Source organism: Anas acuta, chromosome 3 (assembly GCF_963932015.1).
Source record: "Anas acuta chromosome 3, bAnaAcu1.1, whole genome shotgun sequence".
Lineage (NCBI taxonomy): Eukaryota > Metazoa > Chordata > Aves > Anseriformes > Anatidae > Anas > Anas acuta.
The window spans coordinates 82,497,874-82,515,146 of NC_088981.1; the positions used below are offsets into that span (position 1 = coordinate 82,497,874).

At 38.8% G+C, this 17,273-nt stretch overlaps 1 protein-coding gene across 1 annotated transcript in view; it reads left to right on the forward strand.

Annotated features, from left to right (window-relative positions):
- Positions 1 to 17,273, forward strand: part of ME1 (malic enzyme 1) — a 173,240-nt gene that overhangs the window by 95,311 nt on the left and 60,656 nt on the right. The window contains exon 6 of the mRNA XM_068678068.1: positions 6,670 to 6,773. Coding sequence (XP_068534169.1) covers positions 6,670 to 6,773 — 104 coding nt within the window. The remainder of the gene's footprint in view (positions 1 to 6,669; positions 6,774 to 17,273) is intronic.

The window sequence follows — 17,273 nt, forward strand, 5'->3', positions numbered from 1 at the left end:
AGAGCAAGTTGGGCTGACTGAGTCAAGACTCTCTTCATGGAAAAATAACTGAAAAAGCCTAGTTTAGCTGTGCGAAATGATAGGATCGTTATGCACATATGCAAGAGAACATACTCTCCATACCTTTTAACACAACCTTAAAGTATTTTAAACAAAATTTGAAGTACTGTAACTTCTTTTCTGTTACGTTAGTATATTGCTTCATCATAATATTAATAAATATTTCTATTTCAAACTCTCAAATGTGCATAATATCCTTGCTATAAATGTTTTTCCACAGAAATTCTTCCCCTGAAAAGTTGTGTTATAGATTGATGTCAAAGGAACATTATGAATGTATCATCTTTTAAATTCTGGACTGCCATAGGTCTGCCAATGGGCAGTTTTCATTGCTACGAGTGGGGTTTTATTATTTATTTATTGTTTTAGTTCAACTGTGCTGTAGGTGGTATCTATCTGTTGGACATGTCCACCAGCATGCAGCTGATGTTAGCTCGTCCCAAATATAACATCTCCTTTTGGGAAGAAACAGAGGATAAGGAACCTTTTTACTTCTCCACCCTTGTGGTTTGCAAATGTGTTGATAAAGGTCTTGTGTTCAGATAAGAAGGGCCATGGTGTCTTCCTAGTAAATATGTAAGGGGGAAAGTGTAGTTTGAAGAAAAAAAAATAATTACCTGATTATGAAGCTTCTTTTTACAAAGCATTCTACACCCTCAAACCCAATTAATGTCAGTGTTAGTTGCAGGATTTAATGAATCTGAAATTCAGTCAGCATTTGGAAACACAGAATCTGTTAGTTTTAAGGGTATCATCCTGTATTTCAGACTTCAAAAAAAGCTCGGTTAAAGAGAAAAGGCTTCCTAGTCTAATAGGAAACAAAATCTTATATGTTCTTCTTAATGCCATAAAAAACACTTTGCAGCTGTAAGCAGTTCTTGCAGGGCAGAAAATCATGATTCAGCATGTTACTGCTTGCAAACCCCATGTTTAAACGAATGCAGATTGATTACTACGCAATTAATTTTGATAGAAGCGAGTGGTAAGTCCAAAACTTAGACATTATTTTTTACTGATGAACTCTTTTATTGGAAGACGTTTCACATAGAGTGAAATTTCAGTCTAGTGGAAACAAAAAAGAGGTCTGAAGCATCCAACTTTTCTGGAGAACAGAAATTCCACTGTGCTCATCAGCCCTTCCCCAATCTGTGAAAACTGAGACAAAAAGAACTTTACAGGAAGAATCTGGAGTGTTTTAATGTAAGAAAATACTAAGAGTTGAGAAGGCAGAAGCATTCCTCCATTTTTCTAGGTTATTGTGTGTCTCACTGGACCAAATTAAATGCTTTTCATTTCTGGGAAGAGGCATGTCTTTGTCACAGCGTTTCTGATGTTCCCTACAACTGTCATTCCCCTTCAGTTTTATAATTGTGGCTCCATGCACATCATTTCCCATTTGTAGAAATGGAGGGGTTGGACATTTTTAATGTCATGGGGGGAATTTCTGCTCTGAAGCATTACTGTACACCAAATACTTTCTAGGTGGCATTGAGAGGTCTGGCTGCTCTTTGCTGACATGTTTGTGAGTGGGAAGGCTCAGTGTCTTGCTGCTCTGGGTTCTTCACCTCCAATTTTCCATGAAGCTACACACTAAAATATGTATCTGTTCCAAAGAACTTCTTGGTGCCAAGTTTGAGAATAGATGACATTTCCGCATGTTTGTTCTCTCCTGATGAAATATGTGTGTGCAATTTTCTGTTTCTCGCTGCTTTGGCTTTTGTAGATAAATTAAAGCCAGGTGCACAGCTCAAGCCTTGCTTGAACTTTGATGGTTTGCTGATCTCTTTACTGTAAGTGCGCACAAGTAAGATGGTATAAACGACCTGACTTTTTCTTAAAGCCCTAAAGGTCATTATGGTTTTAATATGCTCAGGTGGTGCTTCAAAGGACTCTGTTATTTTACACAGCTAAAGATCTAAATAGATCTATATGATCTTTCTAGTACCAGAGCCTCAATTAAGCCCTTTCTTCTTGTAAACTCCTATTTCTATTAAAGCTTCAATGTGCTACACTGCTAAACCTTAATGTTTTAGGACTTTTTTCTTAGCCTTAGAATAAGCGTGCCTAAAAATAAGCTTGTGCCAGTTTTTCCAGTGTCACTTAATATGCATAACAAACCCACTAACCAGCAAAAGCAGAGTTATGTTTCGATGGAGATTAGGTTTCCAAAAGAACAAAACAAAGTTTAAGCTTTGACAACAAGTTGGGGAACAAAAGAAACCCAAGTCATTGAGGAAAAGTACCTAATCATCATGTCAGCTTGACACACTTGATTGTGATATAGAACTTTCTCTCCAGTGATCTGTTTTGAAAGCCATGAAATAGTCGATAGTAAATGTTAATCTCTCAAGATGTGTGAACACTCTAAAAAAAAAAAAAAAAACAAACAACAAAAAAACACACCAAACAACTGGGGACCCGGTTTGCATGGTGTTGACCTGAATAACAGGATAATGTGCTTAAGCAGCTTATTCATTCTTCAGCGCCTTTTGGAAATAGAGAAGCTCCACAATGGTTTGCCACTCGGAGCTCAGAAATGACCACTGTTCTTTTCACTTGTCAAATGTTTAATTCTTTTGTCTGTGCCCTGGGTTTCTTCATAGGTTGTTCCAAACAGGACTATAAAGGAACTTTTGGGCTATTTCTTGTCAAACTGTAACGTTTGTGAAGTAGAAAGCACTGAGCTGTAAAGGAATTTCAGGCTCTTGGTATATAGCTGGCCGAGCTTTTCATCAGCGATGTGTTGCTGAATTAATTGTTTGCACTTGTGAGACTTCCCAGGCTGGAAGTTTAAACATACCTCAGAAACACTGAGTTAAATGTTTTGTTTTGTTTTGTTTTCAGTATTCTACATGAAAAGATAGGTTAATACATTTATATAGTGGTCTTTATAAGTGGAGCTGTTTTGGAGTTCTGAGTTTTAGTATTAGCTATAGATTTAAATGCCTACATATATTTAAGATGAAAAAAGAGGTATAACAGAGATAAGAGCCTATGTTTCAAGGCAGGTCTGTGGCTTATTTAGCACTTTTTAAAGACAGCATAAATGTGAACACATATTTCTCTTGAACTTTTACAGAATTACTGCCCAGCATAAGCTGCCTTCATGATGCAATCAGTATGACTCAGTCTGGCTGTGAAGTTTCTGAAACATCTTGAGAATTTTAAAGATAAAGGGGGCAAAGATATATGTTTTGTTTCTTTTTTCTTCCCCCCTTCCTTCCCTTTCCTTCTTTCCTCCTCTTTGGGTATTATTTTGCAAATGAGAACACAGACTGATTGTTTGATAAAAGTCTTGCAGCAGTGTGTTAAAAAAATATATAAAAAAATATATAAAAAAATATATAAAAAAAAATGTAAAAAAAAATAATTTTTTATACATAAAAAATGTATAAAAAAATAAATAAAAATCAATTTGCCTCTTAGGAAAAAACAATTTGCCTTAATCTGGATTGGACCAGGGAGCATGCGATGTGCTTGCAAAGGACACAGAGCAGCAGACAACTAGTAGCTAGGAAAACTGTGGCAGTGGGATTTTGCTTGTTGTCTCTCAGCTCCCCTGCGATGCTCTTGACAGAGATGCCCAGCGGGGAGGCTCCTGCTGCTTGGCGGTTCTGCTTTCCAGCCTTGCTTGCTCCGTCTGGTGGGAAGCACGATGCAGCTCGCACAGGGTTTCCAAACTCATCTTAAGGTCTCACATTGATAAAAAAAATAAAAAATAAAAAGTTAATTTGCATTTCCTATGAATTTATCTCCCAGGGAAATAAAATTATCCCTGATATATCAGATTTTCCAGAGGTTATTTGGAATAGCTAGGGAAACTCAAAATGGGAATGAAAAACTCATTCCAGAAATAGTTCTTAACTGCAAAATTGGAAATGATTGTATAAAAACAGAAGAGCATGCAACAGAGAAAATTACTTTAGAAGGTACCCAGCATCCAGCTCTTGCCAGATTTTCCTGCAGTATCTGGAATAGATACGTAATTGTGATTTTGGTTTTACTGCTAGAATGCCTAGAATAGTGTAAAAAAAGAGGTAAAAATATTTTAGCCATAGAATATGCTCTTCAAACATGAATGCTACATAGAATTGGTGAAGGAAAGAATGAAAATAATTATGAATATATAGTGATATTACCTTCACTTACAAATTAATTTCAGTTCTAACTTACATGTTCTTCAGTTCAATCAGTTGAGCTAATGTTGTGTATCTTCTGAAAATCTATAAGTAATGCATTAGAAATTGTTTTGAAATGGTGATGTGTTTAGCAACATTTCAGAAAAAACATTTTAATCTTTTTTTTTTTTAATGTAAGTGATATCTTTTATGTTTTTTATTGAAGTGGAAAGAAAAGTGAGGCAGAAACAAACATCACTATCTGTAGACCAGCACAGTAGTTTGTTTCTTATCAGTCTTCAGCTGAGGCTTGTGACCCAAGGGTTTTTCAGTTCTACTACATAAAAGAACTGTAAAAAGAATTTAGGCACTTCTCTAAAATATTCTGTGGTGGTTTTGCACTGTTTGACAGCTAGATTCCATAGTAGCTACTCTCTCACTCCCTCTCCTCAAAGGAAAAGGGGAGAAAATATGATGAAAAGACCCCATGGGTTGAGATAAGGACAGGCAGATCACTCACTGATTATCATCACAGGCAAAAGAGACTCAACATGGGGAGACAAACACAATTTATTGACTGTCACTAGCAGGCTAGGAAACTAAAAGCAAACTAAAACCACCGTCTTCCCATCCATCCTCTTCCACCTCCTCCCTTGAGCAGTGCAGGGGAACAGGGATTGGGGACTGCAGTCAGTCCCTCATGCTTTGTCCCCGCCACTCCCTCACGGTCACTCTGTGCCCCTGCTCCCCGTGGGGTCCCTCCCACGGGATGCCGTCCTTCCCCAGTTGAGCCTGCAGGGGCTGCCAACAGGCAGCAGCTCTCCAAGCACTGCTCCCACACAGCTCCGTCCCACGGGGTCCATCCCCCAGGAGCAAACTGCTCCAGCACGGGGCCCCCACGGGTGGGGGCAGCTCCCCCCAGACCCCCTGCTCCTGCGGGGGCTCCTCTCCACGGGCTGCAGCTCCGGCCCGGGGCCTGCTCCTGCGGGGGCTCTCCATGGGCCGCAGCCTCCTCCAGGCCACATCCACCTGCTCCCCCGGGGGCTCCTCCACAGGCTGCAGGGGAACTGCTGCTGCGTGCCTGGAGAACCTCCTGCCCCTAATTCTTCACCAACCTTGGTGTCTTCCAGGCTGCTTCTCACTCCTCTCTCTCCCAGCTGCGTTGCCCAGCAGTTTTTTCCCCTTTCTTCAATCTGCTCTCCCAGAGACCCACCCAGTGTCTTTCCCTGGCTCTTCTCTGGCCAGCAGCAGGTCTCTTTTGGAGCTGTCTGGAGCTGGCTCTGATCTGACATGGGGCAGCTGCTGAGTACTTCTCGCAGAGGCCACCCCTGCAGCCCCCCCCACTACCAAAACCTCACCATGTAAACCCAGTACAACTTTGTGTTGCTCATTGAAGGCTCTCTCCGGCAATGAGAGGCGGTCTGTATTTTTCTTTATGATGTCTTCTTAATTGAAGTTGGTGTGCAGGTTTCTGTAGCAGTGTTGGGTTTGGAAATTGTTTTCAGATGACAAGTGCTTAGTCAAGCTCCTGGCTGATTCTGCAAGCTGTTTAGCAACGTGTGGAAGGATTATATACTAGATACAACAGAGAAATTATCTTACTTGTTTTCAGAGGTCTGTAAAATGTAATAGCAGAGTGTCTGTGTGTGTGTGATCCTGGGAGAGCCACTGAAGGTGTTGAGTCAGGGAACTTCTGGAATAAATTGTCAAAAGGAATTACAGAACACTTTGAATGCGTCTAGTAAGTTTCTAAATTTTTACATGGAAACAAATCAGACCAAAATAAAACTGTCCGGTAGTGAAGACATGGAGTTAAATGGGTTTGGTGTTTTTGTGGTCCTGGAGCAAAGTTTGGATCAGAGGTCTCAAAGAAGAAAAACTGCAAGTTTTAAGCATAGAAAAATTCAGAACTGTATGCAAATGGTGGACATGGATAACTGAAATGAAGAATGCTATAGTCTAAACTGATACTTTAGAAAGCTGTAAGGATAAGATCAATGACTTGTTTATGTTTTCGCATATTGAATTTTAGAAAGCAGCACATTATCTGAATATCAGCTTGTCAACACAGTTGAAATGATGGACTATGTCTTTGGGAGACATTTGTGAAACATGAAGATAAAAGTAAAGAAAACAGCTTTTTTAATGTCAGAGTGCTGTCAGGATGTAATGGAAAAAGGGAAAAGAACTAACTAAAGCTTTTTAAAAGATACATTTGAAACCTGACTTCCTAGATTAAACTTTTACTTTTTCACTTGGAAACAATACCCTTCCTTTGATACCAGAGTATCCATTTTCCTCGATACAAAAGGCTGTTTCTTTAATCTCTTTGTTGCATTTCTTCAGTCTTTATATAGAGGTGGATAAATGGATATGTACTTCATATGCTTGGGTTAATCTTCAAACACTGTATTGTTGTCCCCCTTCTTATTAATGTAGAATGTAGTAGTGTAACTTGTTCATCTAGTAGTTCAAACATTTTTTTTAACAGGCACTGCTGAAAGATCCTTTGTATATTGGGCTGAGACACAAGAGAATCAGAGGTCAAGCCTATGATGATCTCCTTGATGAATTCATGGAAGCTGTGACTTCAAGGTATGTGATATATTTGTGTTATTCCTTGGAGAATTCCACTGTGAACTTCATCTTGGGAGAAATAAATGTCCTTAACTATGAAAGGAAGAAAGAACGATGACAACATAGTTGCTAGGTTCCTGATCTTTTTATTTTGAGCATTGTATTTTATAAAATGATCAGCTGTCTCTAACTTGCCTTAAATATCGCATTTTTATTGCAATTCTCTGCATGAGTGGTAAAATTCATCTTGAGATAAGTGAACTAGTTTTTCAAACTATTTTATGAGATTTGGACTGTATTTGCCTAATAATTTTCTATGCCCAGTGCAGTGCCTACATGTTTTTCTCTGTCTCCCCGACTTTGTGTGTGAGATGCCAGAAGTCTGAAAGAAGCAATCGTACCTGGCAAAGGCTGTTTCTGCTGCCTGCTTGCAGTTGTGATTAAGTCTTCGTGTTCTTTTTCCCTAGGTTTTAGGGTTACATTCGCTCTGTACTGACTCTCCCCCTGCCTATTTAAAAAATAAATAAACAAGATGACCAACCCCTGCTTGTGCCCTGATCCAAACCAAAACAGGACTAAGTTTCTAGTATTTTGGTTTTAAATGCCATGATATAAACCTATACTAAATCATCTCTTTTTCTTGCCTCTTCTTCTCCTGTACAGAAAGTAGTTAAATTTATTATTAGAACATGATGCATAAAATATTACATTTCATGTAAAATAATGTATTTGCTTACATTTTCCTTGTTCATTAAAATATTTGGAGTTCTAGACCTGCATACCTAAAATAGCCTAAGTAGCAGGATCCTTAACAAAACATGATCTCTGTCTGTGTCTGAAGTGAACTCTAAAGCCAGGACTGAGGTGTGGGACCTGGAAATACCTTCCAGGTCCTTGGTCTCAACTTGTGCCCCTTCCACATTTTGACTCCATGCTGGGACTTTCCCTGGATATGCACAACCTCTGTTCTTCTTGCCCTAGTTCCTGTGTAAAAGAAACTTGGGCAAGTGGGGGTATTAATTCCCATGCTTGAAGCACAGATTCCTCCACATATTACTGTACTCTTCCCTGTCACCCTCAGTTGGCTAAGAATCCCTTGCTCTTGATCTATGGTTTGCTGGTTTGGCTCTGCCCTGTAATGCATCTGCTCCTCTTTTGAGTATTCTCTTTCAGATAAAAATGATGTATTTCCACCTCCCTCATGGAAGGTTTGGACCATTGCAAATCTCTCTGTGGACTGAGTTTTGAGAATTTCTATCTTAAAACATTCCCTAACTCACACTTTGTTTTTAAAATCAAATATAGTTCATTCTAAATCATCTAAATCATACACTGAAGGAAATCATCAGGATCAAGCATAGTATTATCTCAGTAATGTCTGAAGGTCTGGTTGACTTGTTCTTTTTACTTAAACATCTTTAAAACTATTATTTTGAGTAATTTTTAGCAATTTATGTTAGCTTGACCTTCTGAAAGATCACTTTGTTCTCAACTAAATCTGTCGTGGTCTACAGTGGTGTCCTTTATTTCATGTTTGAAGTGGAGCATTTATAATTCAAACTTTGTATGTTTTACTTGTAAGTTGTTTTGGCTGTAGTACAACATTCAAATTGATTATGATACTCTTTTGATAAGATGAAGGGAGAAGTGATGCAGCTAAGACAAAATTTGTTTAAATTTCCTATGAAATTTGTTCAATTTCATATGCTCCTAAATTAAAATTTCTGTTTGGCTTGTCACTAGGAGACCCAGTGCTTGCAGTTAGTTCTGGTATTGTGGATCTGACTGTTAAAGGTGCAGGCTGTGATTTGATTTATTGTGCATTATTTTCTCTTGCCAGCTATTGCAGTGATTTAGGTAATTGTATACTTTGCGTGAATGCTGCTTATCTTTTCCTTGTGAAAGTTTCTCTGACGTTTTTCCTCTTTTCACTTTCCCTAGCCTTTTGCTGGCTCTTTCACAGAGGAGTATTTTCTTTACAAGTCATGTTTGGTCAGTTACATTTTAGGTTAGCTTTATTTATTGGCAGTTATTGCCATGGTACTCCAGAACAGGCTTTATTATTTGATATTGCCTAATCAATTCAGAGGATGGGAGAAGTTCTGGGGCAATCGTCATGTTTTCAGAACCATGGAGTATTCACCTCTAAGACATACATAACCATGATCGTTACAAAGCACAAAGTTGTCACATCTTTGTAATAAGACAGATTTAAAGACAAACTTTAAAGCTGAGGACAAATATATTAAAGAGAAAAGACTGCAAGTTGGAATACTATAATAAATACCTATTTTAGATCTTTCTTGTGCTCATAGTTCTCCAAAGAAGCCAAATGCTATTACAACCAGGAGTAAGGTTTCAGCCACTTTGCTGGGAACGTGTGGAAGTAGCCAGCTGTACAGGGCAGTGCACTTTATACAGGCTTCTTACTGGCTTCCAGGGGTATTTTCCTAGACATGTGTATCACCTGGATTGGTTGTTAAACCTTGAAAATCTGCATTTTTATAAGATAGTGCAGCATCATTTATAGAGAAAATGTTATGGCACATAATAAAGTACTTTATAAAGAAGCATGTCATATGAAGGTATAATTTCATGAACTATGATACTTTCCCCTTCTTGCCTTCACTGCTATTCACCTCCAAAAAACTCTTCTTATAAATCAAAATTACTTATGAAAGCGTCAGCATTAAAAATCAAACAAGACTTAAAACATCCATTGCTAAAAGGTTTTGGTACAGTATCCAGTGTATTATCGTGGCAGAATGAAACTAGTACAATGTGTTTTTTCCCAGATGTGAGAAGGCAGAAACATATGGAAAGTATCTGGATTTCTGCTGGCTTAAAGCCAGTGAACAGCTTTTATTTATTTACCTATATCTGTATCTGTCTGCTTATTTATTACTAGTGCCAGCAGCTGCCCTTTCTGTGGGCAGGTGCTAGAATGTCTGAGGATGTTACCAGGTGTTTCTTGCTTCTGTGTTGGTGCAGTAATTTAGGGGAATAACAATATTCTAAATGGAAGGAATGTTTTATAACATGAGAAAAAACAGACAGATATTTTCATCACTGAATAACGTAAATCAAACTGTAAAACCTATTCAGAAATGTTTGTTATGTTCTACCCTATGGAGAAATGTGTGATAAAACATTTTATACAGAAGTGAATTTTTCTAAATGACAAGTTGTTCTTAAATATTTATGTTTACAAAAAAAATAAAAAAATGAGAGGAGGGTTTGCTAAACAGTACTTTGGTAGCTGGGGTTGATGCACCAAGACTTCCTGTATAACCAGAAGAAATAACTCAATCTTTTTATTCCACTTTCTATTTCTTCCCTACTTGCCTGCACTGATGCAAAGAGAAATATATCAATGGCTAAGAGGTATTCATATGCAACAGTGAAGGGATTATGGAAACACTTGAGAGGAAAATATGTAGACTAGAGATGGAACAAGAAATGAGGGGAGAGGACAAAAGCACCTTTTTAATAACAGGGACTTTCCTCGTCTGATGCAAAAAGTGGATTTAAAGGCTCTGGAAAATTTTTCCCTTTTTCTGAAGGAGACTTCCTTTTCACACATCTGGTAAAGATAACTCTATCTTGAACTCCTCTGAAAAAAAAAAGCCAGAGTAGGGAAGAATAGCATTCTAGCAGCTTGCTTTCTGCTACAGATCATGCCCAATGGAAGCCACCGTGCAATGGGGAGGGCAATGTCCACTACAGGGAGGGACAATACTGACTTGTACCTCTGGCCTGTGAACAGACAAGAAACTTTAAGGAAATAGAAAGTACTATCGTGTAACTCTGGTAGATTGTTTCCTTTCTGACCTACCACAACCCCAAAGAGTTGCGTAGAACTCTTATTCTATTATAAGCTAAAACCTGTGGATTTGTGATGCATACTGAAATATCGCTGAAATTATCTTTTGGTATGCATGTGATGGTGACAGTTTTCAGTTTCACTTCAAGGTGCAATAACAGTGGATCCTTGAAAAGTAATATCATGGGTCATATGTGTTCCATTGCGTAGTCGTATTTTAATTAAACCCTTCTCCATGCCTTTTATATGCTGTGCTTTTCTTAAGCTTGTGATCTATAAATCAAGCTGATGACAATTGTAATTCTGTATGTTCTGTCCTAAATTACCATGATGTAGTCATTATTCCTCATTTGCCTGATTACATTATTCACAGATGGTAGCGGCGTTTCATTTCACATCATGTGTTACTTTAAAACAGTCTTTTATGGTAAGTAAGGTTTATCTAACTTTGAAAACAACTGTAAGAGTTATAAATCAACAAGAGAAAAATACACAAATATTTTAATGTTTTCATTTGGTAGATTACATTGGAATATAATTCAATTTGTAAATAATTAATTCTAAACAGACCTTACTTCTGGCAAGAGAATGTACTGGCAAGACATCAACATAAAAGGTAATTAGAGCTGTGCATCATGAAGGAGGTGGTTGGACCACACAGTGCTTCTGACAGTATATTCAGGCACAGATTGTGAGTACAAGGACATCGGTGCCTGTGTCCTCTTGTGAATTGCGGTGGTGCAAGACCAAGACTTGCATTGTGCCTCTATGTTCCCATATAGTTCAAGTGAAAGTGACGTTCAGAGAACACAGAAGGAAATACTGCTGCAACAACTCCCTCCTATGGCAGACTTGGTGAAGATCTGTCTGTTTTTTGAGATTTTTTTTCTGAGATTTTGTTCTTCCATGGGACTCAGGCTCATTGAGTCAATGTTTCAAGTTCATGGCTACCTTTTCTTTCCACAATTCTGTAAACATTACCATCCTTGTGAAGATCACTGTGGACAGCAGGATAGGAGAAAGGTAGATGCTTAAGCAGAACCCTATCACTGCCTTGACCGCAGATAAAATTGTTCTTCGAACACATCTTCCATTTCATTTCCAGTCATTGATGTGTTTGTGTTCTTCCTGAATTTGCCTGTGCTCTAGATACTTCACTATCTTTGTAGCCCTCATAATTGTCGCAGCTGCACTGGTTTGCCTGAGGAAAATCTTATTTTTTTGTGATTAATCATGATTTATAGTTGTTATCACTTGCAACATTTAAATTCTCAATAGATGATGCCACTGCTAGGAAGTTTGTTAAGGAGCCCTGAACCCTTCCCCAAGCAGTGGTGCTTGCTGAGGTCCGCTGTTCGGAGACAACTGGGTTTGCCTATGTCAGAGGAAAAGAGAAGCAACTTACCTCCACTTTGTTGTGTTTTTTTTTGTTTTTTTTTTTGAGATGAGATGTTCATTTACTGTTTCTTCTGTTGTCAAATCCAGGGGACTCTGGGATTGGAAAAGAAGGCCGGGTAGGAGGCCTCTACTTATGTATATTCCATTAAGTAATGGGGAACAGGTTAATTAATTCCCCCCCCCCCCCCCCCCCCCCCCAGTATGAATATCCTTACAAACTATCCAACACAAAAAGAATGTAGACAGTTAATTCTTTTTGTTGTTTGCTGCCTTGTAGCCCTTTTCCCTTTCTTTCCTGCTAGTTCTTTTGCTGGGACAGTTTCCCAGGCTGGATTGCTGGGTGATAGTTGGCTGACACTCAGGGACAGGACCAGCCCGCTCTGACCTTTTGCAGCAGGACATCTAAATTCTGCTTCCTTCTTCTAAAATCCCACTTAACACCCATTCTCTCTTACACCATAGTCTACATCACAAGGTTTTGTCCTTCTTTCTCTAATGCCAAAACCAACCGTGAAATTTTGTCCTTTTTCTTCTTTCTGGACTTAGAAATGTGAAAATATTTGATTTGTGATATTTACTAGGTTATCTACCTTCGTATTTTTCTTTAAAAATCATTTGTGCTTTCATGAACTGGAATCTGAAAACAGATTGCAGGTTTTGCTGGATTGATTACTGCCTCAGCTAACTAAGAAAATGTGTATATGTTACTTCCAAAATGATGTTTTCTATCCATCCTTCTCAGTAGCTTTTGTTTCTGTTGCATCTCCGGGCCTGTCACTTTTATAGCTTAACATAATGGAGCTGAGCTCGATTAAGACTTTTGTTTGGCTCTGTTCTATAAATAGCCAATAACAATGTGTCTCTGCTAAAAATAAGACCCTCTCTCTCTTGTCACTAGAGAAACAGTCATCATTTCCCAAACACCAGTGTTTTGTGCAGAAGTTGAGTCCTCTTCCATCAATGTCCTTGGCAAGGGAAGGGCCTCGGCCTTGTCACCAAAAACCACAGTCAGCTTTCACAGCGATATAAACTGTTCTGATTCATCATTTCCTTTCTCCTGCATGCTCTTAAAAAATGTTGGCGGCTTGCCAGAGCAGTAAGAAATAAATATAAATATTCCATCGTCAGGGTTTAGGTGACAGTCAAAACAGCAGTGAGAAGCAGGATGCGCTGCCTTACTGTGGAGCTGCAAAGGCCTCGGTAGCCATTTTGTTTCCTTAACGGTCACCCCATGGCAAAATGAAGGCTAAATCAGACTAGGTTTTTCATTTCATGTGTAGAGTTAATCTGGGTCTCCTGTAACACAATTATAAGGTCTTTCTAGATCTCCTGCAATGCTTTTTGCTGCCAAATAATCTGGTTTGTTGCTCACAATAGATAAGTCTGTACAGTACTGCCTAATGCCCAAGCTTCAAGCCCTTGGCAGTGGAAGCTCAGGGAGATTTGCACGTGCAAGTATTATTTTTTTTTCCAGTTTTTTTTTTGGGCCTTTAAATAAATTGAAATTAAAAGTAGAACTATGCTAATGAATCCTATTCCAGTTCGAAAATCCAGCTTGGAAAAGATGGGAAATCTAAATCGTAAACCAGTGCTATTCCTTGTGTATGTACTATTCCTTCTTTTGAGGCATGACCTTTTACTAAGCTTTTCCTAGAACCTTGCTTTACTCAGTTTGCAGAACAGGCAAGAGCCAAGGAGCAGAGATTGCATTGACAACTGTGCCTCTAGCATACAATCTCTTGGGGATTTTGTCATTGGTAACTTCTGACAGCTGTAAAGACTTCTACATATTCATTTTGTGATTTTTTTACTGCAAACTAAATTGTATCTGATTGCTGGAAATGACACAAATATATGCTTTACAACCTTTTCAAACCCAGTAAGTGCCATAAGGAAAAGTGAATCTGTCGGTGAAGTGAAATCATAGCAGGATAGACAGACTCTACTCACATCAAGTTTATTTGTAGAAAGAGTGTTATTATTTATTGTTTATAATGCTAGACCACAGAGAAATTCTTAGCAAAGATCAGCAGAGGAGTCTTGAAGAAATAAAACCTCATTCATCGCTCATCCCTTAAAAAAAAGTAAAATAGTAAGATTGTCAGACTGTTCAGGGGGGAAAGGATATTGTTTTGTGGTTTTTTTTTTTTTTGTGGGACAAGATAGAGAGAGCAGGGGAGTATTTTTAGTATATTTAATATGCCTCTTGTACCCAAACTGATTTTTGAGCTCACAATGGGATATATCCATGTTCTAATAATGCTCAGCTATGTCCCAGACTCACTGCAGTCAAACAAAACCCAACAAGTGAAGAACACACTGTTCTCAGGCTTTTCTTCTCCGAACTATTTTAAGAAGGGATTTTTAAAGTGGAAAAGGCCTGGGTAATCTCAGTTACGTTCCTTCCCCTTTTATAGCTGTAGAAAATGGTGGCCAGGATTTTAAAGTAGAAGTAAGCTCGTGCAACTGTATGGCAAATGGGGTGAATGTTGATTTATTTGAATAATTTGTGCGAATGTAATATTTTAACACGGTTTATCTTGTTGTTACAGAAGTATAGGAGTTTTCCAGGCTGTCAGAAGCAGCAGTTTCCTTTTTCATTTTCCCCCCTTTGGAAACTCTGCTAAAGTTAAATATCAAGTTTTTGACTTAAATTCACATCAGAGTGTAATGAGATATCTGTCCCTCTTATCCCATCACTGTCTCTCTCCTACTAAATGCTAAGAATTATTTCTATCTGGATTTCAACTCTTAGGAGAACCTTCTTTCACTGTCAGTCTGGCTAATGGGATTAGGTACTTCAGCACTTCATCCCTCCCTGGCCCTTTAGCCCTGCTAGACCATGACACTGCATGATTTATTCAGCATATTCCATCTCAACTGCCCTTGCTTCCACCTAAATTTCCTGAGGTACTGCAGTGAATCGGTCCATAGGTTGCCTCTGCAGCTCACCAGCTGGGCCTGCAGGATGCAAACAGCAGCAGGGCTTCGATAGCGTGAGGTTTGCTGGTAAAATAATGCCCTGCTGTGGGAGGGCAGGAGGCAGAAGATGCTGCTGAGGTCAGAGTTTCATCTTGGACTGAACTGGATGTTCTACGCCGACCAACCCAGTGCTGCCCTTCATGAGAGGGCCTGGACCCACAGAGGGCCATGGTTAACATAGGAGTTGTTGACCACCTTGGGTCAATGACGTAGATTAAATATTACTAGTACTTGTAGTTTGCTGATCTGCCTGAGTACAGCTTTCAGAGTTACTCTGTGACAGGAACAAGCAGATTTATGTATCACAGGGATAAGAAGAAAACTTGGAAATTGCAATCCTGCCCTTTCTCCTGGAACTGCAGGTATTTTTCTCCATTGTGCTTCATGATAGAAAAATGATTAAGGCAGTACAGTTTCTGCAAAGTGAGGTTAATGTCAGTGTGTTGACCAGTTCTCCATTTAAAGTAAACAGCATTTCTCAGATGAAATGTGGAATACAAAACATTTAAGAACGTATAGAGGGTATAGAAGAGATGTTGCTTTAGGCCTGGTGCGACCATGGCTTTTTAGTTAATCATAATTAATCCATTTCTCAGGAGGGTACATGGCTTAACCAGATCCACAACATCTAAGAACTTCCCTATGACTTTGGTGGTATTTAACACCTAAGTGTCAGTCGTTGTTGGGAGCAATGCCATTGCAACATGTATTTGAAGAATAATTCCCTCTTTTTATGTCTACCAAGGTCTGTAAACATTGCTGCTGCCCAATTGCCTGCAAATAATACTCCATTAATAAATATTACTGGAATAACCGCATTCATCATTTGGATGTTACTAACGTGTTTTGCCACTGGCAGAAATTGCAGTGCAAACTTCAGTGACTTCCCTTTGCATCCTAGAACCTGCAGCAGTAATCCCTTTGACCTTCCATAGCAACATAACTGACTGAAGCTTGCAAATGATATGGCACTTGTAAAATAGAAGTATTTAACCTTCCTGAGATTATGGCCATATCAGTCTTTCAGCTGCGCAAATCCTATGATAAAAACTGTCTGCCAGGGATTTGGGACTAGGATCAGAAAGCATGTCAGAGATGAATCGTTGAGTTGAATACATTGTCAGTATCCGTATGTATGATCCTTTTAAAAATAATGTAGAGTACCTTAAATTAAGTCTTTTCTATATTAAGAACATTCTACTTACAGACTTTTTTCTTTTTCAATCTTATAAATATCTCCAGTGTGTCCTCCATCAAATCTGCCTAACCACTTTGCGGTCTGGCCTTCTTATAGTCACACTGCCTTTATAACTGTTGCAGAGTAATACTTTTTCCCTTTTATAGGTGGGAACTGGAGCATTAGATGACAAAATCGGAATTAGATGTTCTCTTGGGCACAATCCAGTTGCTTAAACATAAGTGTCCAGTGTTGTACCCTTTCAGGCATCCAGCTACTGGTCCAGGTACTTTAGTTGTCCCACACGCTCTCAGTCACATCTGCCAACTCTGTGCAGGTGCTGTGGATACCCAAACGTGTCTCAGACCGCAATGTCTTTAGACATCTGTATCAAGCCCCAACATCTATTCTATCTCTAGGTGCCTGAAGGCTTTCAAACACTGGCTCTGAGTGACCTTCCTACTGTTGCATGACAGGACTATTGGCAAATAGAGGAGAACCCTATCCTTTGGGGTAGCCTTCCACCTATACAACTATACCTAACATTTGGTTATAGTTTTGGTAATATTAGGGGTGCGTGCAGATTTTGCACGTGGCTTGTTTTGAATGCTTAGAGCTACCTCTCTCCTAATTCCGCAGTCTCTCTACACTGCTTTCCTGCCAACAAGGCATACTGAGAGCTTGCTAAATTGAAGGCAGCTAAAGGTTGCTGCTTTAAGCTGCAAGATAGTGCAATTTATTTTATTTTTTTTTTACTGTTTCATTGTCTTTTTATTTAACGGAGAGGTAATGAGACAGTATTTAGTGTCTGCTGTATTTTTGACACTTTTTGGAAATTCCAGATGCACATCTTATTTCTGCATTAGCAATCACTAGTGTTTATACACCACTGTAAAAAATATTAGCCTGGAAATGGCTAAAAAATGAAATAGGACACTTCAGACCCACTACCATATGTAAGTGCAGTTAACTGACACTTCATTGACGCCCACGGTGGTGCCAGTGCTAACAAAGCCTGAATAAATGATGGAATATGTTTAGCTCATGTGTTTAATTACCAAATTACAAAAGTTCTTTGTAATTTTAGAGGAATGTGTATGAATAACTGGATTACTGGAATTGCACAGTTGCTGATTGT